This window comes from Podarcis gaigeae (assembly GCF_964106915.1).
Source record: "Podarcis gaigeae genome assembly, chromosome: 7".
NCBI lineage: Eukaryota > Metazoa > Chordata > Lepidosauria > Squamata > Lacertidae > Podarcis > Podarcis gaigeae.
In genome coordinates, this window is record NC_139683.1 from 53042900 (window position 1) to 53064026 (window position 21127).

Sequence of the window (21127 nt, forward strand, 5' to 3'; positions counted from 1 at the left end):
TTATGAATAAAATTACATGTTACATCTATGTAAAGAAAGGCTAGCAAGTTTAGAAAAGCATGGGGGTGGTTTATAAGTAAATGGAATTCTAAACAATCTGACATTAAAGATAAACCTTCCTCCCCCTAGGATTTTGGGTCATAATGTCAGAATGCAATTCATTTGTTTTACCTTTGAACCAGGGCCACAGTTGTGGCCCAATTGTACTCAGTATTTATTTATCAACAGTATATGGGTTTTTTATTTCCTATATTTATCTTATCTTTATCTTCAGATGTCACTTATTGTGTAATTTGGTGAATAATTTTTATTTATTTATTTAAAAGACAGTTGAGTCAAGCAATTGAGAGTGCAGGCAATCTATTCTCTGGTTTGTTAGCTCATCTGATGTTCTAGTGTCTTGTCTTTAGGTTTCCTATCCCAATTACATGAACTGCAGATTAATTTATTTTAAATGGAGGCTGAGATCCTTAGTGAGGGTTGCAGGCAACACAAAAGTGTCTTTTGTGCTACAGTAGAAAGCTGCATGGAACACACTTGTTCTGTGTTCCCTATTTCTGACCTAAGGCTTCCTCTTGATGTGATAAAAACTGAAGGAGCCACTAGGGAAAGCACTGGGCTAAGACGATTATATTTTCAGGAAATATAGGCCTGCCTTGAAGCCCTTTCTCCTTCTCTTTGAAGATTTGAAGCTGACCAGAGTTAATGCTCTCTGAACATGCTCAGTGATGCTCTCTGAACATGCTCAATTTCTCCCCCCCCCCCAAAAAAAATTATAATTATGAAGCCCTGGATATTTAGACTAGAATCCTATACTCTGGGAATCAGGCACATTGAACTCAATGGGGTTGAAAAGACATGCATTGGATTGTCCTGTTTAAATAGAACAACAACAAAAAGAAGTCCGTTGTAAGAGAAGAATAGATTATATGGGGAGTGAATATTTGTCACTGTCACCCCATACTGCAACTTTTATGTTTGTATCTCCTCAGTTAACTTCATGACTGGCTTGTAATGAAAGATGTTTGTTCCAGCAAGCATTCACACTGTCAGAATCCATTTCCATATAAGTGGCTAAAGGGCAAGTTTCCAATGAGATGGAGTGGCTGAGAGGGCAGTCCCATTGCGCAGTTTGTAATTCAGATGGAATCACATTGACAAGATAGCATGAGCTCTTAACTTCTCTCTCTCTCTCTTCCTTTTCCTCATAGTTGTCTTCTTTGTAACTGGCTTTGTTCCTGTTGTGTGGAATAATAGCAGAAATTGTAGTAATGTTAGGTTTGAAAGGAAGCCTGCTGTTTCCCCCCTGTAAAATCTGCTATCAGATAATTTCTGCAATGTTCTCCATAAATGCCCAACTCTTGTCTATGTGTACTACATAATTTGTGAGAAGGAAAACATGTGTGAAGTGGTTCTCTCCATGGTTCCAGGTACATCTTTTATTCTGAAACAGAATGGCACAATGACACTGTTATAAGGATTGTAGAATTAAAAAATGAGCAATGTTCCTTTTAAGAAGCATATACTAGCCTAACATCTATGGACTGAAAAGGACTTAATTATTTCACCATGTAGGTGTAAAATTTAGGGCAATAATATGGTGTATCCATTATTAAAACCATGGCAAGGGAAGGCAGGTATTTCTAACTCATTTTGCCAACTTCCACTCACAAGCTTATGTAGTTTCTTTAATATAGTACTGTTTCTTTAAAAGTATACAATTAATTAACATGCTACTGTCACTTTAAATAGAATTTATTTTACTAAGCCAGTTTTTCAGAAGCAGTTCGTTAACCTATTAAAACTCTTTTGCCAGATGACCTTATTTGCTCCACTCCAATTAGGCCTCAACAAGGACTCTTGTTGAAGTTTCAACCCTTACTAACCTAGTGAAGTGCAGGCCTGTTTTTGTTAGAATATTCATCTGGTTCTCCTTCCAGACATCAGAGCCTCACATTCCAAACTGCCTCTCACTTCTTGTCCCTTGGTGCTTATACATAGGTTTCCCCTTTGTCCCTTTAACCTGAACTGGCCACCAAGCCACCCTGCATTCTTTTCAGATCCTCTTTGTCTGCTGGCGTCTTCTTGTGACTATGCACCATGATGACTAAGCACCAACCAACATAGACTCCCTAACAAGCATGGACTGACTCCTGGCCAACCAGCACTCAACTATATGTTCCATTCTGGCACCTCTAGTTCAGGCTCAGCCAACCACAGTGTCTAACTGAATATTCTAAACTTGCAACCACATATCAGAAAAAGCATATTTTCTGTTCTCCTTTTGCATACTGAGAGTCCAATCTCCAACCCCACCTCAGCTCTCAGTTAAGGTCCCTCAGTGACAGTTAAACCAACTGTCACTTGTCCAGACAGAAAACCTTTTCCCCATTACAATAAAAACAGCAGAATGCTTTAAAGCGCCATTCAATTAATCAGGATTCCTTCATAAAGCTCATGGAACCTATGTTCAGAATATTGAAGGTGCACTAAAGACAGTCAAAGTCCAATGTGCAAACATTATTTCTGTAGCCAGGTACAAGTCAGTGGAATCTGTCATATGCAAATGGGAGCCAGATACATAGGTGACTTTTATCTCCCCTTTTTCTGTGGCATGGGTTTTCTGATTTCCTTCTCTGAATAACTAAGTTCTATCTGCACTGATGCTAATCATGACTCCTGTCTAAACCAAGGTTTGAATCAGTGATTGCCAAACACCCCCTGCTCAGGCTTAGAATAAGACTTTCAAAACTGAACTTTCTGCCAAACTCAATCTTTCGAATGCAATACCACCTCACACATCCACTCCCTGAGGGTTCGCTCACTCTTCCATTTGTCCCATGCCTAGAAAGCATGGATCTGAGCAGTTTTCCACTTGTCACACCACTTTCCTCAAGATTCTCACTTTTGGTTTGTTTGTTGTTTATTTGTTTGTTTTACTTTTCAGAAACTATTTTTATTGCAATATTTCTACAGTTGAACTCTAGCCTTGTTTCAGGTCCATTTCTACAACTGAGGCATTTAGGCAGACACATTCCAGGCCATATGCAAGCTTTTCCATATATATTGTGTCTAGATCTTAATCTACAATGACATTCTTCCACAACTCATGTTGTCAAAAGTATGCCACAGCAACAGTATATCTGACAGCATAGCTACACCAAATCAAAAAGTAACAACTCAAGCATTAGTTCCAACATTTCCTGTCCAGTACCATGCTGTTATGTTTTTGTCTGTAAACCAAAACCCATTGTGTAAATACGTGTAACTAGTCTAGTCTAATTTAATAGGGCAGGGAATTGTTGCTGGTCAGATTTGGTTCTGAGACAGAATTCCCTCTTTCTCAAGATAGTCTTCCGCAGCTTCTTTTGAAGATTCTTAGAAGATTTTGTTTTTCTTTCTTAGAAAAGGGTCTTTTGATCTCACATAACATTTAGATAATGTGTGAGATCAAATAGCCTTTTTCCCAGAGAAAAATGCAGCTCTTAAAACTTCAAAAGCCGCACTGGAGGTTGAGGTACTTTTTACTCATTTGAAGTGAAACCCAAAGGGCATCCATGAGCTGCACTCCCAGTACTCCTGTACTTTACAGTACTCTCAATACAGGCTCTAATAAAAACTTGCAAGTGAGGTAAGCTATGGGAAAACATGTTGCAATAAAGAAATACAAATTGATACCCATAAAACTGCATCATTAGATACATTTTTTCCCATTGGCAGAAATGGTGTATTGTGCTTGTTTACATATCTTTCTTCTTGCTGAAAATAAAATATTGAAAAATGAAGAGGCGACATATATTTCAAAATTTTATGTTTGGATTTTTATCATATGTAAGAAATGGAAACTTTTCAGGGTTGGTTGAACCAAAAGTAGTGGTCCAGTTCAACTCTGCATCCAGGCTGCTCCTAGGACACATGCTGCCTTCCTTTAAAAGTAAGGTTCACAAGATCAGCTGTTGAGCAGATTGGGGGTGGATTTGAGGTGGACTCATCTCAGAAAAAGATCATTATTGAAACTGATAAAATAGCATAAGAAGAGGGCAAGCAAAACGGCAGTGATTGCTGCCGGTGCATCTTCCCTATGAGGAATATCTGGAGTGTTTGGGACTCTTAGTTCCAGAGAAAGAAAAAGACAATAAGGTAGAATAATAGAATTGCAGAGCTGGAAGGGAAGGAACCACACCCTGTAATGCAGGAATCTTTTGCTCAACATGGGGCTCAAAACCCACAACCCTTAGATTATGACTCTTATGACTGAGCTACTGTATCCCAGTACTGTAGATCAAGAAAACTTTTTCTTCCATTCCCATTGTGTTAGAACTGTCAGTCATTCCTTGAAGCTGATTGGCTGTAATTAAGACAAAATAAAATACTTCACCCAGTGCATGCATATGGAATTAATGACCACAAAGTGTGCTAATGGTCACTGCCTGAGATAGGTTTAAAAGAGAATTAAGAGTTAGAAAAACCCATGGAGGATAGATCTGCCAGTGGCTTTTAGACATGAGGTTCCGCTTAAAGGTCTTAAGTTCAGAGGCTGTGTGCCACTGCATTCCAGTTTGCAAGGGGCAGCAGGGTGGGACTGCTATGCTGCTATTGTTGTTGCTGTTGTTGTTGTTTTATTGAATTTATATACCACCCTATACTTGCAGTGGTTCACCCTTAGTTTGATCTAGCAGAGTAAGCAGAGTTGTTTCTTTGTTTTATGGGCGTATACCTCACTCTTCAACAAGTTCCAAATATGGCTTTTAAAATGGGTTAAAATGCAGTAGAACATATTAAAACACCACAGTTTCAAAGAGTAAATGAAAAGCAGCATGCAGAAATAAAACAGGTCAGATTTATTTAAAAAATAATAAAAAGGAGCTTGCCTGTCAACAGAATGATTTCAGAGTTTAGTGTGTCCCCTTCCCAATTTCATTCCTCATTCTTCATCCAGGAACTGGCTTGACTGAGATGACTTGACTTAAATTCTGCCTCAAAAGAAACAGGCTCATTCAGATTACAACTAAAATTTTTTTTCTTTTTCATTTTGATAAATACATTGTTAGAATTTAATTTGGAAGGGGGGGTTAAATGTTAAAAAAAAGCAACATACAGTTTTGCTGGTGTTGAATGGAGCTGCATCAGATATCGTAATGCAAGAGAGTTGCGACTACAAACAAATTGTTTTCTCCAGACTAGTAATTTTATGGGAATCTAATAGGATCACTCTGGAGTAAGTATGTTGTTTGTGGAAATTATTTGTGTAATTATAAATATATCATCAAGGGAAATCAACAAGAATATCTCTAAATTTGCAGCAATTCCATACTCGTTAATGTAGTATTTTCTGTGGACAGAAATGGGAAGGCAGGGAAGGAACACATTGTTGTGATGTTCAGAGTGTGCTGTACTGCGTGTCCCTTTCTGACATGTCCCTGTTGTCCTTTAATCATTATACAATAGCCGCAGTACAGGGGCCACATGAGAATTAATGCTGTTTTTCTGAATCATTACCTTCTAATGAGATTGCTGCTTGCAAACCCATGAACTCTGCACAGAACACTGCCTCTCAGAGCAGCTGGTTCCCAGTTCTGTTCAGCCCTATTCCCAAATCTGACCAAATCTGATGGGGGTGGGGAATTCTTTTCTTGTGACACCAAAAGAGTTGTCAAAGTGTTTTACTTCCACTCAGGATTTCACTTGCAATTTTGGAAGCAGCTTCATACGGATTCATCTGAAATATATTTCAACGTACTTTCCTCCTGTGTTTCAGCGGATTCTCTTCATTACTGCTGTACACAATTAAAAGTAGTTAACTGTGAGTAAAGTATGCTTAATTCACAACACTGTGTGTGGTTATAGTGGTTTGAAACATGTAACACTGATGTGAACTGGGCAATAGAATTTATAATGTTTTATTCATCTTTCAAGCTCCAGACCAGTTTGACTGAACCTATGACATTACCCAAGTCAATCTCGCTTCCTCGTAGTGCATACTGGCATCACATCACTAGGCAGAACAGCGTGGGAGAAATCTACAGTTTACAAGGTAAGATGCTTGAATATTAAAATGGTATGTCCATTAGCTTCTCTCACATTGAGCAAAACTCATGCAAATTGCTTTCATCTGCACTGGCGGTTTTCTCTCCATTTCAATTACTAAGGTTTCTCATCAGACTCAGTAGGGGTGGTGTGATATGCTTCCTTCGCACTCACCACTTTTAATAAAGAAAACACACACCTTCTTCTTCTAATGGTGTATATTATTACCAGAAATCTTGCATAGGTTGAGAAGTCAATTTGACAGTTCAGCTTTTAAACGGAATATATGTATAATGTGTGGCTTCTCGGAATCTAATGAGGAAGGGTTGTATGGAATTTCTCAGAGGAAACAATTTGCAGTTAGAGAAGATTTGATTTTTTTTAAACTGGCACACTCCCCATACATTTTGGCCATTTCCCAGTGAAAAATAAATAGGCAATTACTGCAGTGCCTTGTCAAGTATAGAAGGAAGGGTTCTGTATGCAGGAGATGTATCTTTGACAAAAGCCTATTGCTAGTCTAGGAGTTGTACATTTGGAAAGCACACTTCCTCTGACTGATAAAGAAACCATGCTGGTGGGAATGGTCTTCTGCAAGCAACTAGGCAAAAGAAACACTGCTAACTCTTCCAGATTTACTTGCTACTCTTTGGGAATGAGGCATGTGGTAGCCAGCTACTGGACCACAATACCTCAAGGATTGCTTCTCTCCATATGAGCTTACCCAGGCCCAGAGATCATCCTCTGAGGCCCTTCTTCATAGGAATGCTTGAAAAGTCATTAAGAAATATCTTGAATTCACCACTGTGTTGGTTGGACAGTAATCTGCTCTCAGTTGATCCCTGGGTTCACTTGTCAAAAGAAGGGTGCCCTATATACACAGTAACATCAATAATTCCTTCAATAATAACAGGTTCATGACTTTCTGGTGTGGTGATTTGATTTGATGGTAGAACAATTGAGGCTTCAGTGTCCTCAAACCTGGCTTAAAAATTCACATTGTGAATGATTACTTATTCGTGATGAATTTTTTAAAAAGCAGTCTCCAAATTCTCCCTAAGCTCTTGGCCCTGTATGACAGTGTTGTGATTCGTGTAACAGTTGATGAAAATCTGTGCTCCAAAAAGGAATCAGGAAGGGAGTGCATGATCCCATGGTATGCTAAATATTCAGGAGTGTTATATCTGCACAGGGATATAAAGAGAATGTCACCGATAAACCTTTCATAGAATAATAGCTTCCATGTAATTTCACAAATTGGTTATGTCAACACAGAATTTAGTACTTTGCTCTGTTAATGTACATGGTTGTAATATTTTATTTTATTTTTAAAAAACCAACCATTGGATAAAAACCAACTCCTGCAAGGCAGTTTGGAGACTATGATCAGTTACTGGCAATTCATGAAATACTCAATTTAATCAGTCAGTTTGTTTACATTCTGTGTGCTTTCATGTGACTAGGCAAATCACTATTGTTCATGCACATTCTTTGTTCAATTCACATGAACTATGACAACGTACATATATATATGCTGAAGATATGTTTATGCAGTCAATTTTTAAACCAGGGACTGGTTTCAGAAAATATAGGACATATGGGTTATGTTGCCCAAAGGAGTACTTAACTGTTTTTGATAGTGTAGTAGTGTTGTTTTTAAAGGATGTTTGTTTCCCTTTGAAAAATATTTTTTCCCTTAAATTAACCTCAGCAGGTGGCCAGCTTGTAAAATTGTTCAAAAGACAGCATGTATGTGTATGGTAAAGCATGTGGTTTTATACCATGAATTCAGCTGATCATGTAACCCGCTGCATTTTTTTAGAACAGACTCCTAAAGTAAACACACTATGTGAGCATCAAGGCAAGTTAAATTGTTTCATTTTCTCTTCTCTGCAACTCATTTGAAATAAAACAATATTTCCATTTGATGAAGAGGAATGATATGCTGATTCCTTGATTTGAAAATTGGCCAAGATGAATAATTTAGGCTGCAATCATATATATATTTACCTGGGACTATGCCCCATTGATCTGTAAAATACACAAATCCTCTTTCATACTGTGTGTGTGTGTGTGTGTGTGTGTGTGTGTAAAGGAATGAAGCTCAAACTGATGATGAAAGGATTTAAAGAGTCTTGGCACAAGGAAGTGAATAAATATATCATAATGACATAGAAACACTAACAGGCCTAGCTCACCACTTGTATGTGCCAACTCCAGATATTTTATTATCCATTACATCAATCATGTAATTGCAACTTTGTTTTCTGCACAAGAAATTGTTCAAATGCAGCCCAAACTTTTGCATAAGTGCAATACATAGATAGGCCTGTATACATTTTTTTCAATGGATAAATCTGTTAACTTGCCTTTTCTAGACAGGTTTAGGAGTTTTCCTGCAAACATTGAATGCATCATTGAGGTGCACTTGAATAATAATTAACCAGCTTGCATGCTATTTTTTTAAATGAGTGTAGTAATAAGCAGAAATAATCTTTCTCCATAGTTACCTACCTAGCTAGCTAGCTTTTCCACTCACTTGTCAGAGCCATTCAATTTCCCCCTTTGTGTTTAAAATCTGGTTGACTTTCTATGGCAGTACAATCATTTAAAATGCCAGAGTTGATGGGGGTAAGGGAAACTGCCACCCATAGCCTGCTTTGGCCCCTATTTTCTTAATGAATGACTCTTAAATTTAATGTTTTGAATGGAAAAAATAAAACATAATGTGGATTTCTTTGGAGAAATAAATAAAAACTACTTCATAGCCATTTGGATGAAGAAGTATAAATCTGATATCCAAGCCAAATTTCCTTCATGCTATTTGTATTGATTAGAGTACAGCTTAAACCCTTTACTTTGATATTTATCAATAGAAATGTTTAATGAAATTAATACTTTAGGTCCAGCCTTAAAGTTTTTTATGCAAACAGTCCCACCAGGCAATTCAGTTGCTTCGTATTTACTTAAGTGCTGATACTATGACGTTCTGCCAGTATCTGTTCAGCTGGCTTAGCTCTAGCTGAGACAGGATGAGGGCGTTACACTGGTGTATCTCTGGCTAAGCCAGGGTTGGGAGGCCGTATATCAGTACCACCTTGGTGAGCTGGGAATCTGCTGGCTGAGCTAGAGATCCACGACATCCTTATTTGTTCATCCCTGTGGATCTGTGTTTAGGATCACACCCTTAGTTTTTAATTTCTGCTCTTCAAGCTGTTAGTTGCATTACTAAGACCTTTTCTTGTATTTTTGTAATTATTTCTGAAATTGATCATTCTGAAATCTGCTACCAATGCATGTGAGTGTAAATATAAGTTTCATTGTTGAAGAAAATGAAATATAAGGTGTTAATGATTTCACCCAAGTACAAAATACAAAGCAGAATGAATACTCGCTGCAAAATCATGACTTGATTTTTCTTTATTTTTTTAAAAAGCATTCCGTTACAAAACATTAAAAAACTTGCCTGAGTCATTCTGTTCAGTCCTTGTGTAGGCTAATCCTGTGGGCATTTCCTTTGCGCATCTGTAGTTCTCTGCAAATTAAAGTGTGTTAACAGAATTGCAGGGGCATTCATCATTTTGGCATATCCACTGTGTGTTCATATTCACAGAAACTGCTAAATTTATTCCTTCATCCTACTGTGACTCTGAAACAATATAAATTGTTTCAGTATGGTTGCTTTTGGGCATTATGATATACCATGGTTCATTGTGATGGGCACATGTTTTCTTTTCCCCACCCCACTTCTCCTTGGAAGAAAGGCTTCAGATACTTCTGTTTCTATTCTTAGGTGAGCACAGTGTGCTGTTTCATTTGAACCTTTGATTGTAACTATGATTTCTTTGAAACAAGCTAACACCAAACCTTAAGTCAGGCATAGACAAATGTGACCCTCCAGATGTTTTGCAACTACAAATTCCACCATCCCTACCTAACAGGACCAGTGGTCAGGGATGATGACCCAAAACATCTGGAGGGCCGAGTTTGCCTATGCCTGCCTTAAGTCATGGTTTGTCTTGACAAATCATAGTGAAAATTTAGGGAATACACCTTTCATAATAGTCTATGCTGAGTGAGTTCCAGCTGCTCAATCTCATGCCTTTGCCTCACAGGGTTTTTTTTTGGGGGGGGGTTTCTCCTCAGACCTTTCTCTAGCCACTTAGTGAACAAGAGGATTATGGACTTAGTGGTCCAGCAGACATTTGTTTTTAGGTTTTTTCATGCATTTCCTGGTATCTTGTCATAATATCACTAGACAGCACATCAAAATGTGTTGTATCAAGTCTTTCTTTGCTTCACATGGTCTGGCAGTGCTGTTCTGCATATTCCAGAGGACAGTAAGATACAGAAGTGAGACTTTACAGGTTATATAATATACTTATCAGCAACAGTAACAAAAAAGGATTCCTTGGATTCAACCTCACACTGCTATCACTAGTGGTACATCAGCAACCCTGCCTTGCATGGCTGCACCAGTCGGGAGATGGTTCAGCAATTGGGACTAATGCCATTGTACGACAGTTGTGTGACCAACTTCAGATCAGAGGCAGATTTAGGGCAGTGTGACTGGTTTCACTGCAGTGGGGGCACCAGGTCTAGGGGGCACCACAGGGCATGCATCACTACTATGACACAGTAAATTGAGCAGAAAGGAAGGTGAGAGGTAGGGGTGCCAAATTTTGGCCGTGCAAAGGGTGCTGCTGAAATTGAAACCAGAGTCCAGGCCTGTTCAGATCCAATAGATCTCAGGCCAGCTAGACCCTCCCTCTCCCCAGAATGCCCTGTTTAAGGCCTTCTATGGTTGCTGCTAGGGAGCATATCACTTGTGGCACTCCCCACACCACACCACACCACTCACACAGACATTTGGCAGGTGGAATGAAGGGATGATGCACTAATGGCTTAAGCCTGAATAGCTGGGAAGAGGATAGCTATATCCAATCTAACCCCCCCCCCCAAAAAAAAACACCCACAAAAGGGGACTGGGATTGCGCTGCACATTCAGTAGAAAGGAAACAGAATAAACTGGTCATCCTCTCCATCTCCATCCCATTTCTAGGGCAAGAGAGAAGTATATTCTCTGAATGGAGGAATAGAACATCATTATAGTCTTGTTTATCATATATTAAGTAACCTGGAAACCAGCACTAGTACAAAAGGCACACACAAGGATAGGCCCAGTATTTTGGCTTAAGCACGATTTAGGAAAACATAATTAAATAAATTATAAACATAAAATAAAGACCTAGGAGCGTAGGCGAGGTAGCATATTTGTCAAGTATAGTTGTACTTATTTCTCAGGTTTGGTGACACAAAGTCTTGAGAAGCAGAGCATTTATTCAAGTTTGAGCTGAGATATAAATGACACATTTAAGCAAAATTGAATTTTTATGTGTGCATTGCAAGCTATACAGTTGAGAGCATTATTTAAAGATGAATTGTTATAAAAGTGAGGTTATTCTACCGTATCTTCATTGGATTACCTTTTATCAAATCTTGTTTAACTCTGTTCATGTTTTATTGGTTTGCTTGGCTGGTTCCTTTCCTAAGAGAAAAACACTTCATTTAATTCTTAACAACACTGTGCATTTCTCCTACTCCATATAAATTTAATTTACAAAGGTACTTGTTTTTGTTTTATGCTAAGGTAGATTTTCAAGTATAATATCAACAGGTGGTACCTGCTATAAGAGGTAAAATAGAAACCCACCAAGTATGACTCTAGTTGACCATGTTTTGCTGCTTTTCCATATTGCCATAGAAGCCTGTTGAAAATGAAACATTTTTATTTCTGATCCCATGAGCAAAAGCTAAAGCTCAATGGCAGAGTGACTGCTTTGCATGCAGGCAAAGCAATTCCCAGCACCTCCAGAAAGGACTGAGAATGTTCCCTTTCTGAAATCCTGGTGAGCCACTACCAGTCAGATCTAGGTGTTCCATGCTCTTGCTATAGGTATTCTTGTGCATGATGATAGTTAATTCCCACGGATATTTGGGGGTGGGCTATGGCTGCCCATTGGCTACCATCTTTTTTCCCCACTTCAACAATGCTTCTGGGGACAATGTTACAGGATCATACAGGCTTTTAGTAGGCCTTTTCCACTGTTGATGCCCAATATATAATTAATCAGCACCTAAGCAGTTTTTGCAAGGCTTTTATTTGTAAAGAGACTTGGTGCATCATCCCTTAGTCAGCTTTTGATGTCGCAGATGGTTTGCCCTAGATGAAATGATCTGTTTCAGGTTAGGAAATGGAAATCTATCATCCGTCTTGTCAACTGTCTCATTCTCCATTCATCAGAGCAGTATTTTGTTTTGAGAAATAGCACTGTAAGGCATGCTCCTCTGTATGCATTTCTTTTTACCTCTCTTTTTTCATACCATAACAGAAGTGCTTTGTTTTGCCTGTGTTCCACTTTCCAATGTATATTGCAAAGCATCCTTACAAATCACATGATGATCCACATCCACTCATTACATTCATAAATACTTATTACATTACTCAAAAGGACATTGCTAGGAAAATGGATACACTGAGGATGGTCATGCTTTGTTTTTGTACTACGCAGTCATGCAAATAAAAGACTGATCAAAAAAATTCAAATACATTTTTTTGCACTGCTGTGGTCTTTCCAGCTGGTAGCGTAAATGGCATGTTCATTGGCCCCAACATGAACAAATTAAATCAACTGACTTGCACCATGTACACATGGGTCCAGATCCAGTGAGAGATTGCTGTGCCAGTGCTTTGGTTCATACATACCTGAGCTGGAGACATATTATGAACAACAGAAAATTGATGCAGATAACATTAGTTGTGAACTGAGTGCTTCATATGAACTCCTGAACTTGATTCTTTCTTCTCAAATAAAAGCAGGATATTACTGCTCAAACTACTGGTCATATATAAGATAGGTTTTCAGCAAACTGGGATATGTTCACCTTACATGGCTATATTTGCTTCTAGTGAAAGGCTAATAAATAAAAGAGATTTAGAAAATTACACAATAGATGCTGAGTAGAAAGTCTTATTGAGACTATCAGGAAAACTCTGTGAAAATGGTTGACTGTTCATGGTCCCTTTCCCAATATCATCACCCAGCATGAAATTGCCCCAAGCATTTATTTGCTACAGTCGGGTAATACCCACAGAGTTGGCACATGCTGTTGCATTAAAAGTCAGTAATATAATATTCAGATTCGTAGGCAGCAGGGGACCATTATCTCTCTGAAAGAATTTTTTCAACACTGGGAGCTCTTAAGTTTACTGATGCATATAGTCAGCCGGAAATGAAAATTAGAACTCTTGTCTTTTCCAGCTAGTAGAAATGTTCACTTTCTCTCCCAAACACATGTATGCACCCCATTCCAGTAGAAGAGATAGGTGGCCAGTTGTAACAACCATCTATCTACAAACAGCGTATTAATAGTAATAAACAACAATAAAAATCTCATCAAGTGGTACTTCCTAAACATCATAATAAGGCACCTATTGAAAGCAAACAAACAAAATGTACATTTCTCTGACATATTTAGTAGATGCCAAAAATATTTCCAGTGTTGTGATGTTTCAGGGCTTCCCAACAAGCCTTAGCTCTGGAAATCACTAGGAATTTTACTTGGCTAGTTACTGAGTTCAGAGTTCCCTTAATGTTCCTCTCAAGAATAGCGTATTGACAACATGTAGACTTACAGGGAATAGTAAGACTTCCTCTGTATGGTTAACACTGTATTCACAGCTAACATGTAGGGTGAGACATGTTATTCCTATAATCCACCCAGATTGGAGCACATTCATATATTTATGGAAAACAATAGTTATTTAGTAAAAAAAGGGGGGGAGCAAATCTTCTTTCTAATATCCCAAACCCAACATTCTATCATCACTGACTTAACTATATAGCAACTTGCCTAACCACCTTTTACCTATGTATTTTACCTCTTAAATCTCACTTTTCTCACTCTATGAGAAATAAAATATTTGAGGGGATTGGGCCCCCTCCAAAGTTGATGGGTATTGCCATTCAAATGTTGTGCATACACCACATCATGTGATCAATTGTGTGGGGTGGGGCTTACCTCCCTCCCCCCAATATTTTATTCAAGTTGGCACCCCGTAAAGGTCCACTCTCTATTTGTATATAGGATGCTAAGCATTGTAGAAAAACAGGTGCTGGGACTCAGGCTCTCATTCCCATGTTTGCATTCTGCTAATAAAGAAATAAATACCACATTTAACACATACATTGGGATTAGGAGCAGAAAATGGCTGAAATAACTCCCAAGTCAGTGGACTTCAATGACAGAGACATTGGATACATGGGCTAATGTTTGTGCAAAGGCAATGTATCTGTAATACTGGTCTGCATGGGCGGCCTGTTGTATGCATGAATGGTAAGCTTTGTATCTGATCATAGTTAAAATAGTTTCATGCTTGTTTGTTTCTAGTTTCCACCTTGTAAATCTTTTTCTTTTAAACAGTTCTCTGTTATTTTATTTCATGTGCCTCTCCCATCATCCTGAAAATATTAAAATTGAAATGAGGTGATATAACATGCCCCAGAGTATTGTAAAATTATAACCAGTCATCAAGATTTTTGAGGCTTCAGTCATAAATGTAGGGGGGAAATGTGCCTATTGTGCTGGCTTTACAATGCAAGTTGATTATAGCTCTCAAAGGTGTGAAGTAACAAACTGCTTAGCAAAAGGGTAGCCAAATTTTGCCGAAGTGATGACCATGCTGGCAATTTATGAGGAGCCTTAGAGAGAGATTGTAAATTTCCTCAGATGGAGCCAGTAAGAGACAATCTGTGTAGCTCAAGAGAGTGCACTGGGTATTGGCCACAGTGTTCTCCATTGGTTTCAAATGCACAAAAAAAAACATGCACAATCCACAAAACAGGACTCTGTAGATTCCATTTTCTATTGTTACATATCACGTATGCCAGCAATCCATTAAATAACATAAAATAATAAAATCAAATGCATTGCCTCCCCTGAAATTTGTAGAAACCAGTGCTAGACTTGGGGAGAAACAATCCCTATTGCCAGCAGCAATCTTTAGCATGTGTAATGTTTTTAAAAATAAGAATGCAGAATAAAACAAACACTTTCTTGCTCCGTTACTTTTACAAATATTGCATCTTTTGCTACTTTTAAAGGGATTCAAGTAAACAGAAGCACATAGATCAAAATCAATACATTTCATTGTTTATTTAATAAGAAGAGAATATCACCTTGTGACATATGCAAGGCTGACAGAACACAAAAGTACTTGGTCCATTGTTCCTCTTGTGGCCAGTTGACTGCTTCTGACTGTGTCTTACCTTAGATTAATTAGCTAGCCATAGAAATCAGGCATTTTCTGCTGAAAGCTTTCTTTCTATCATAAATGCTGTATGATTTCAGTGCTCCCAGGTCCTGGGGACAGGAGGTACTGTCTATTGCTAGCTGTTGGGGCGGGGGGGGGGGAACGGACTTCAAAAACAACAGTAGCTATTTGGAAGAAATGAAATCACATATTTGGAGGAGAGGACAGTGCTCACTTACTGATTCAAAATAATCATATATTTTGCAGACAGATCTTATAGTGGAAGTGTGTGTGTCCATTTGTGTTATTTCTTGCTTATGCATTTAGACTTGTGATGCCCAAAGGGCTTGGGCTGGATGAGGACATTTTAAAGCCATGGTAATAACTGGATAGGTTATTCATTCATTTGAAGTTAGGTTGATTACAGGTTTGCATAATGCTTTGCCTTAATCAAATGTTTTCATTTCAGATTTGCTGTTCTTTCATCATCTCCACAGACAATTATAAAGAATCTTTAATGCTGCAATAGCTTTGCCAGCCAAATAAGAAAATATAATTACTTTCAAATAACAAAACATTTAAAAGCTTCAATCCTCTACGATCTGGTAAATACCATTAAATGCAGTGAAACTTACACCTGAATAACTGTGGCTTTGACTCGACAGCAGTTAACTCTCTTCTCAAACTAGCATGAAGTTTTCTACCTAAAACTGTGGCATGCAGTTGGATGACTCACCCTAGGGTTAGACAGTCTAGCTATTTTTCACTGTCTGGTAGATAAGTACAGCTCAGTGGATAGGCCTGAATGGAAGATCGGGTCATATTTTTGAAACCATCTGAAGCAGGAACAAAAGAACAAAAGAAACTTTGACAAATAAGCCCAAGTAAAAAACAATTTCACTTCGGTATCAGTTTTATCTGGGAAGGTATATATCCAGTGGCATCTTACCAAATCATAGTCAGTCAAGTCCATTGATTTCAATAGGTCTACTCTGATGGGCAGCGGGACGCAGGTGGCGCTGTGGGTTAAAGCCTCAGCGCCTAGGACTTGCCGATCGAAAGGTCGCGGTTCGAATCCCTGCGGCAGGGTGCGCTCCCGCTGCTCGGTCCCAGCGCCTGCCAACCTAGCAGTTCGAAAGCACCTCCGGGTGCAAGTAGATAAATAGGGACCGCTTACCAGCGGGAAGGTAAACGGCGTTTCCGTGTGCGGCTCTGGCTCGCCAGATGCAGCTTTGTCACGCTGGCCACGTGACCCGGAAGTGTCTCCGGACAGCGCTGGCCCCTGGCCTCTTAAGTGAGATGGGCGCACAACCCCAGAGTCTGTCAAGACTGGCCCGTACGGGCAGGGGTACCTTTACCTTACCTTTTACTCTGATGGGCAGAGCAATCCCAAATTTAAGTCAGCATAAGTTAACCCTACTGCAAAGTTCATTCAGAAGTGAAGGTACTGCCAACTGAGGCAGCCTACTGCCTGTGAGAGGGAAAGTAAACCTTTAAAATAGAAATATAAAAAATATTTTTAAAATGGTCCAGTGGTGCCTTAGAGACCAACTAAGTTTTTTCTTGGTATAAACTTTCATGTGCGTGCACACTTCTTCAGATACTTCTTCATGCACATGAAAGCTTATACCAATAACAAACTTACCGGTAGTTGGTCTATAAGGTGCCGCTGGACAATTTTTTAAAAAAATGTTATATATTCTGACTGCGTGAGACCAACACAGCTACCTACCTGAAACTTTAAAATAGAGTTTGACTTATACCAGCCTTTTTGCCAACATTAGTTCTATTGGGTAATCAGGTCACATGACTGAGCTGAAATATGTATAGGTCTCTCCTTGCCCCTTTTCACCACCCTGCACACCCCAGAAATGCCCCTTTCATGGTATTTATACTGTAACAATTTCTGTCAGCTTTTTCACTGGTTGAGCCCTAACTGAACCAGCATAGCCTCAGTTCAGTTCAACCAGGACAGCCCAAGTTCCACCTATTTGGAACTCAATAATCCTGGTGGATTTTGGGTTTGGTTTGCGCTGTAACTATTGTACTTTACAGATTGAATAATCTAATTTTCTTTACCTATAGATGTTTAAGTTAAAGTTTGATGAGCCAAAATGGCTGACAGAGCCCGTGCCCTTTGGTGGTCAAAAACTTCATATACAAACTGAAATTTGTCTTAGGGATGGGTGACTCTCCCATTTTTTGTTTCTCTTTTTTCCAATTCTCAGTTAAATTCACCCCATTTCCACATCGGTTTGTGTTCCTTTTCCCTAATATACACATTTTTGTAAGTAATTTAGCTCAATATAAAGCATTTTGCTTATTATTTTTACATGCATATATTAGATAAGTATATTTGTGCACTATTCCATAATATAAGACTTCTATATGCATTTTTAAACGGATGAAAATTTTGAAAGATCACTGTGTTATAGTTTGATTTGGTTTAGGAAGTACAAGTTAAGTAACTGCACATTAAAATGTGAAATGAATTAATTTCTTCCTTATCCTTAACCTCAGCATATCTTACCATGATTCATGGACAAGTGTGAGAGAACACCACTCCCTCTGAGCATTAGATTGTCTTGTCCTGAACAGTTAAAAGTATATTTATTGCTTTTCTTTTTAACATTAAGTCATGATCCAGAAAATTTAAGCATTATTTTAGTTCCATGGATTTCAGCTATTTCAGCTAGTAACAGCACAGTCCTTTGCATGTCTACGTATGATTTCGACTGGGCTTACTCCAAGGTTAGCAGGCATAGAATTGTATTTTCCTTCTTGTATACATTAGGTAAGATAATATATAGCATAGACTTCCCACTTAATAAGCAACCTATCAGAATGCACTTTTGTTTTACATACCTTCCTTGTTTTGGTACCAGATAATGTAAATGGCTTCAGGAGCTATATTGTGTTTGTACCATGCATCCTTTGTTCTACAAACGATAATAAAAAATACTCTTGAACAACCATGATTGTTCCACATTTTTGGTCCTTAAACTAATTCTTGTTTAAAGAATGAATTTATTTATTTATTTGGCACAATTAATGTATATGGCACTTTACAGTGTTTCATAAAAGAAAAAAGAAAAAAAAAGGCCAGTGCTCTGTTCCCAAGGAGTTTGTTTAAATTTTCGACGTTGGGGAGAAAGGCAAGAAAAACTATGATAGCAAGGAAGACACATGTGCCAGTGCTGTTGCATGAATTTAGGCTTTGATACAGAATGTGCAACAGCATTTGCTCGCATTTTAGCTGATCTGTATCAGAGAACATGGAAAACAAAATGTCATACCAGTTGAATCAGCCACGGGCAGTGTAAAGAAAGCTTGGTGAATATCTGGCTGGAATCTCAATTAATGAATTAGACAGAGCTTGCTTAAACTGTGTCTTGAGTCTGCTGTCATGCTTCTTTGGATCAGTGGTTTGAGTGTACTCAGAGGTAAGTCAAGTATGACTCAACAGACAGTGCTTTGAAAAGTGAGCTTTTGATTGCTAGCGAGCACAGTATATGTCTGTCTTGGGATGCATTTTTCTATCAGTTCATGTTGTACCTTTTAAAGGCTAGCTTTCATTTGTGCTCAAAGAAACGCACCAGAAATGCAGAGTTAAACAGCTGCCAAATAGAGAGGATGTACTTTGTGAAGGAAGATGGATGGCTCCAAATGACTGCCACCTAAAGCTTAATTAATCATATGATATGGTACCACAAACAGGAAATGATCGTGCAGATCATGTAGCAGATCATGAAATTATACATTTAGGTTGGATCCAAAGTTGTTCACAAGTGGGTCCCATCAATCACGTTGCTGTAAATGCAGTAACTTTCACTTTTATTACATACGTTTGATCCTTCAAGAACACTAAAATTGTCAAAGAACTTTGCCTAGAGTAAAACCAAGTTGAGTTTGATGATACGACTAAGACAGTGTTATCGGTAGGAATTTCCAGAATATATGTGATTCTTAAAGGTGGCAGCGGCTAAACATTTTTTATTTGTAGAAAGAAGGATGCCATGTCCTGATGGGGATTTGGTAAAGCAATTACCTCAGAATCTCCACCACCACTCCACATAAGACACTGGTCTGGAAGTATGCCTCACTGTACTTGATGGGATTTATTTCTGAATAAACGTGCAGGGGATTGAGCTGTGATATTTTAATTTATATTTTCAGTATTACATTTTTTAAATACATCCAAGGTGGTGCGAGCTAATCTAAGCGGCACATTACTAAGAAAGCATCAAATCAGTCATTATTGACCCATGCATTTCATTACCACCATCAGGGCTCCAGGTCTGAGGAAACCCTGAGCAAAATGTCCTCTGCTGGGCCTGTTCCTCTGATGGCGAATTTACCTTGTTGCAGTGCCCATGTTCACAACTGAATCTGGCCACTGCTTTAAATTTCCCACAATGTTCACCAGAGCAGTGGTACGTTGGGGGCATTGTGAGAATGTAAAAGGGAAATTAGATCAATGGTTTGATGCCCAAAGGCACATCCTTCCATCATCTCCCAAGATGGACAGATGCCGACAATATGGTGGTGCTCATCTTTCAGTGGGGTGGGTAGGACTTGGTTCTTATTATTATTGGTGGAGCATTTTATGTAACTTGTATTGTCAGTGCTTTAAATTGACTTTATTTGCTGTATCTTATTTTTTGTCAAGTCACTTTGACACATTCTACTGTAAAAGGTGACCAAAATAATATACTAATAAAGTTATACAAGTGATAGGGCTTTCTCAGTGGCCTCACCAGTATTGCGAAACAACTTGTCTTGGGAGCTTTGGATAGCCTTGTCTCCGATTGCCTTCCACCACTTTATGAACACTTTATTGGCAAGCTTTTAATTTGCTACACTGAAGTGATTCCATAGAAGTCTGCATCTTAGCTATCATGCTGTCTCTTATTGCCTATTTTTTTATTGTTACTATATTTTTATTTTGTTGCTGTGCTGCAGTAATTAAGTCACTGTGATTTTAATTATTGCAAGCCTCCTTGAGTGATTCATATGCATTAGAAAGGTACAGTCTCAATCTCATAAGTAAATAAATAAATAAATAAATAAAGTCAGTCCTGGACTTTAAGAGGGTATTCTGGTCTGGCACCTGAGAATCCACTAAGAATAACTGATTAATGAATCATGATACTAATCTGTAAATATTAGAATTCAAAGTAACAATAATGTTGCCACATCTGTAGGAAGACAGGACAAATGGGAATTACTTGTAAGCAGTGAAAGGATGAATAAACTAATGCAGGCCCAGGAAGACAAATTATAGGTAATAAAATGGTAAACTGTGTGTCACATCTTAGCTCTGTGTTCATATATCTCTTCATTATCTAAAAGTTAGTATATGCTCTATAAACCAGGCTCTCCTCTTCAGGGTCTCTTTTTTTAAGTGTCTCTATGAAGAGTCATTTGAGAAAGCAACACCACCAGGAGAATTGTGTCTCCTTCCAGCCTAGGTTGGATTTGTCAGCACCAAGCAATAAATATAAACAAGGAGAAGCTCTAGGCAAAAATAGCTTGGCCTCAGACCCATGTATTAAAAATGTCCAGATTAGGCTACTGTAATGTGTTATAATTGGGGCTGCATTTGAAGATGGTATTAAAGTACAATTAGTCCAAAATGTAGCTGCAAGGCTATAAACTGGGACTGGGTGCTACAATCTCGCATTTTGCCTGTGCTCTGTCGACTCCACTGGCTCCCATCTGGTCATTAGACTCAATTCAAAGTGCTCATTTTGACATTTAACACCCTTCATGGCTGGGAACAAAGAT

The 21127-nt window shown here is 38.5% G+C and overlaps 1 protein-coding gene across 1 annotated transcript in view; it reads left to right on the forward strand.

Annotated features, from left to right (window-relative positions):
* The window catches only part of DOK6 (docking protein 6), a 170623-nt gene that overhangs the window by 128761 nt on the left and 20735 nt on the right, over nt 1-21127 (forward strand). Inside the window, exon 7 of the mRNA XM_083747021.1 lies at nt 5917-6034. Coding sequence (XP_083603147.1) covers nt 5917-6034 — 118 coding nt within the window. The remainder of the gene's footprint in view (nt 1-5916; nt 6035-21127) is intronic.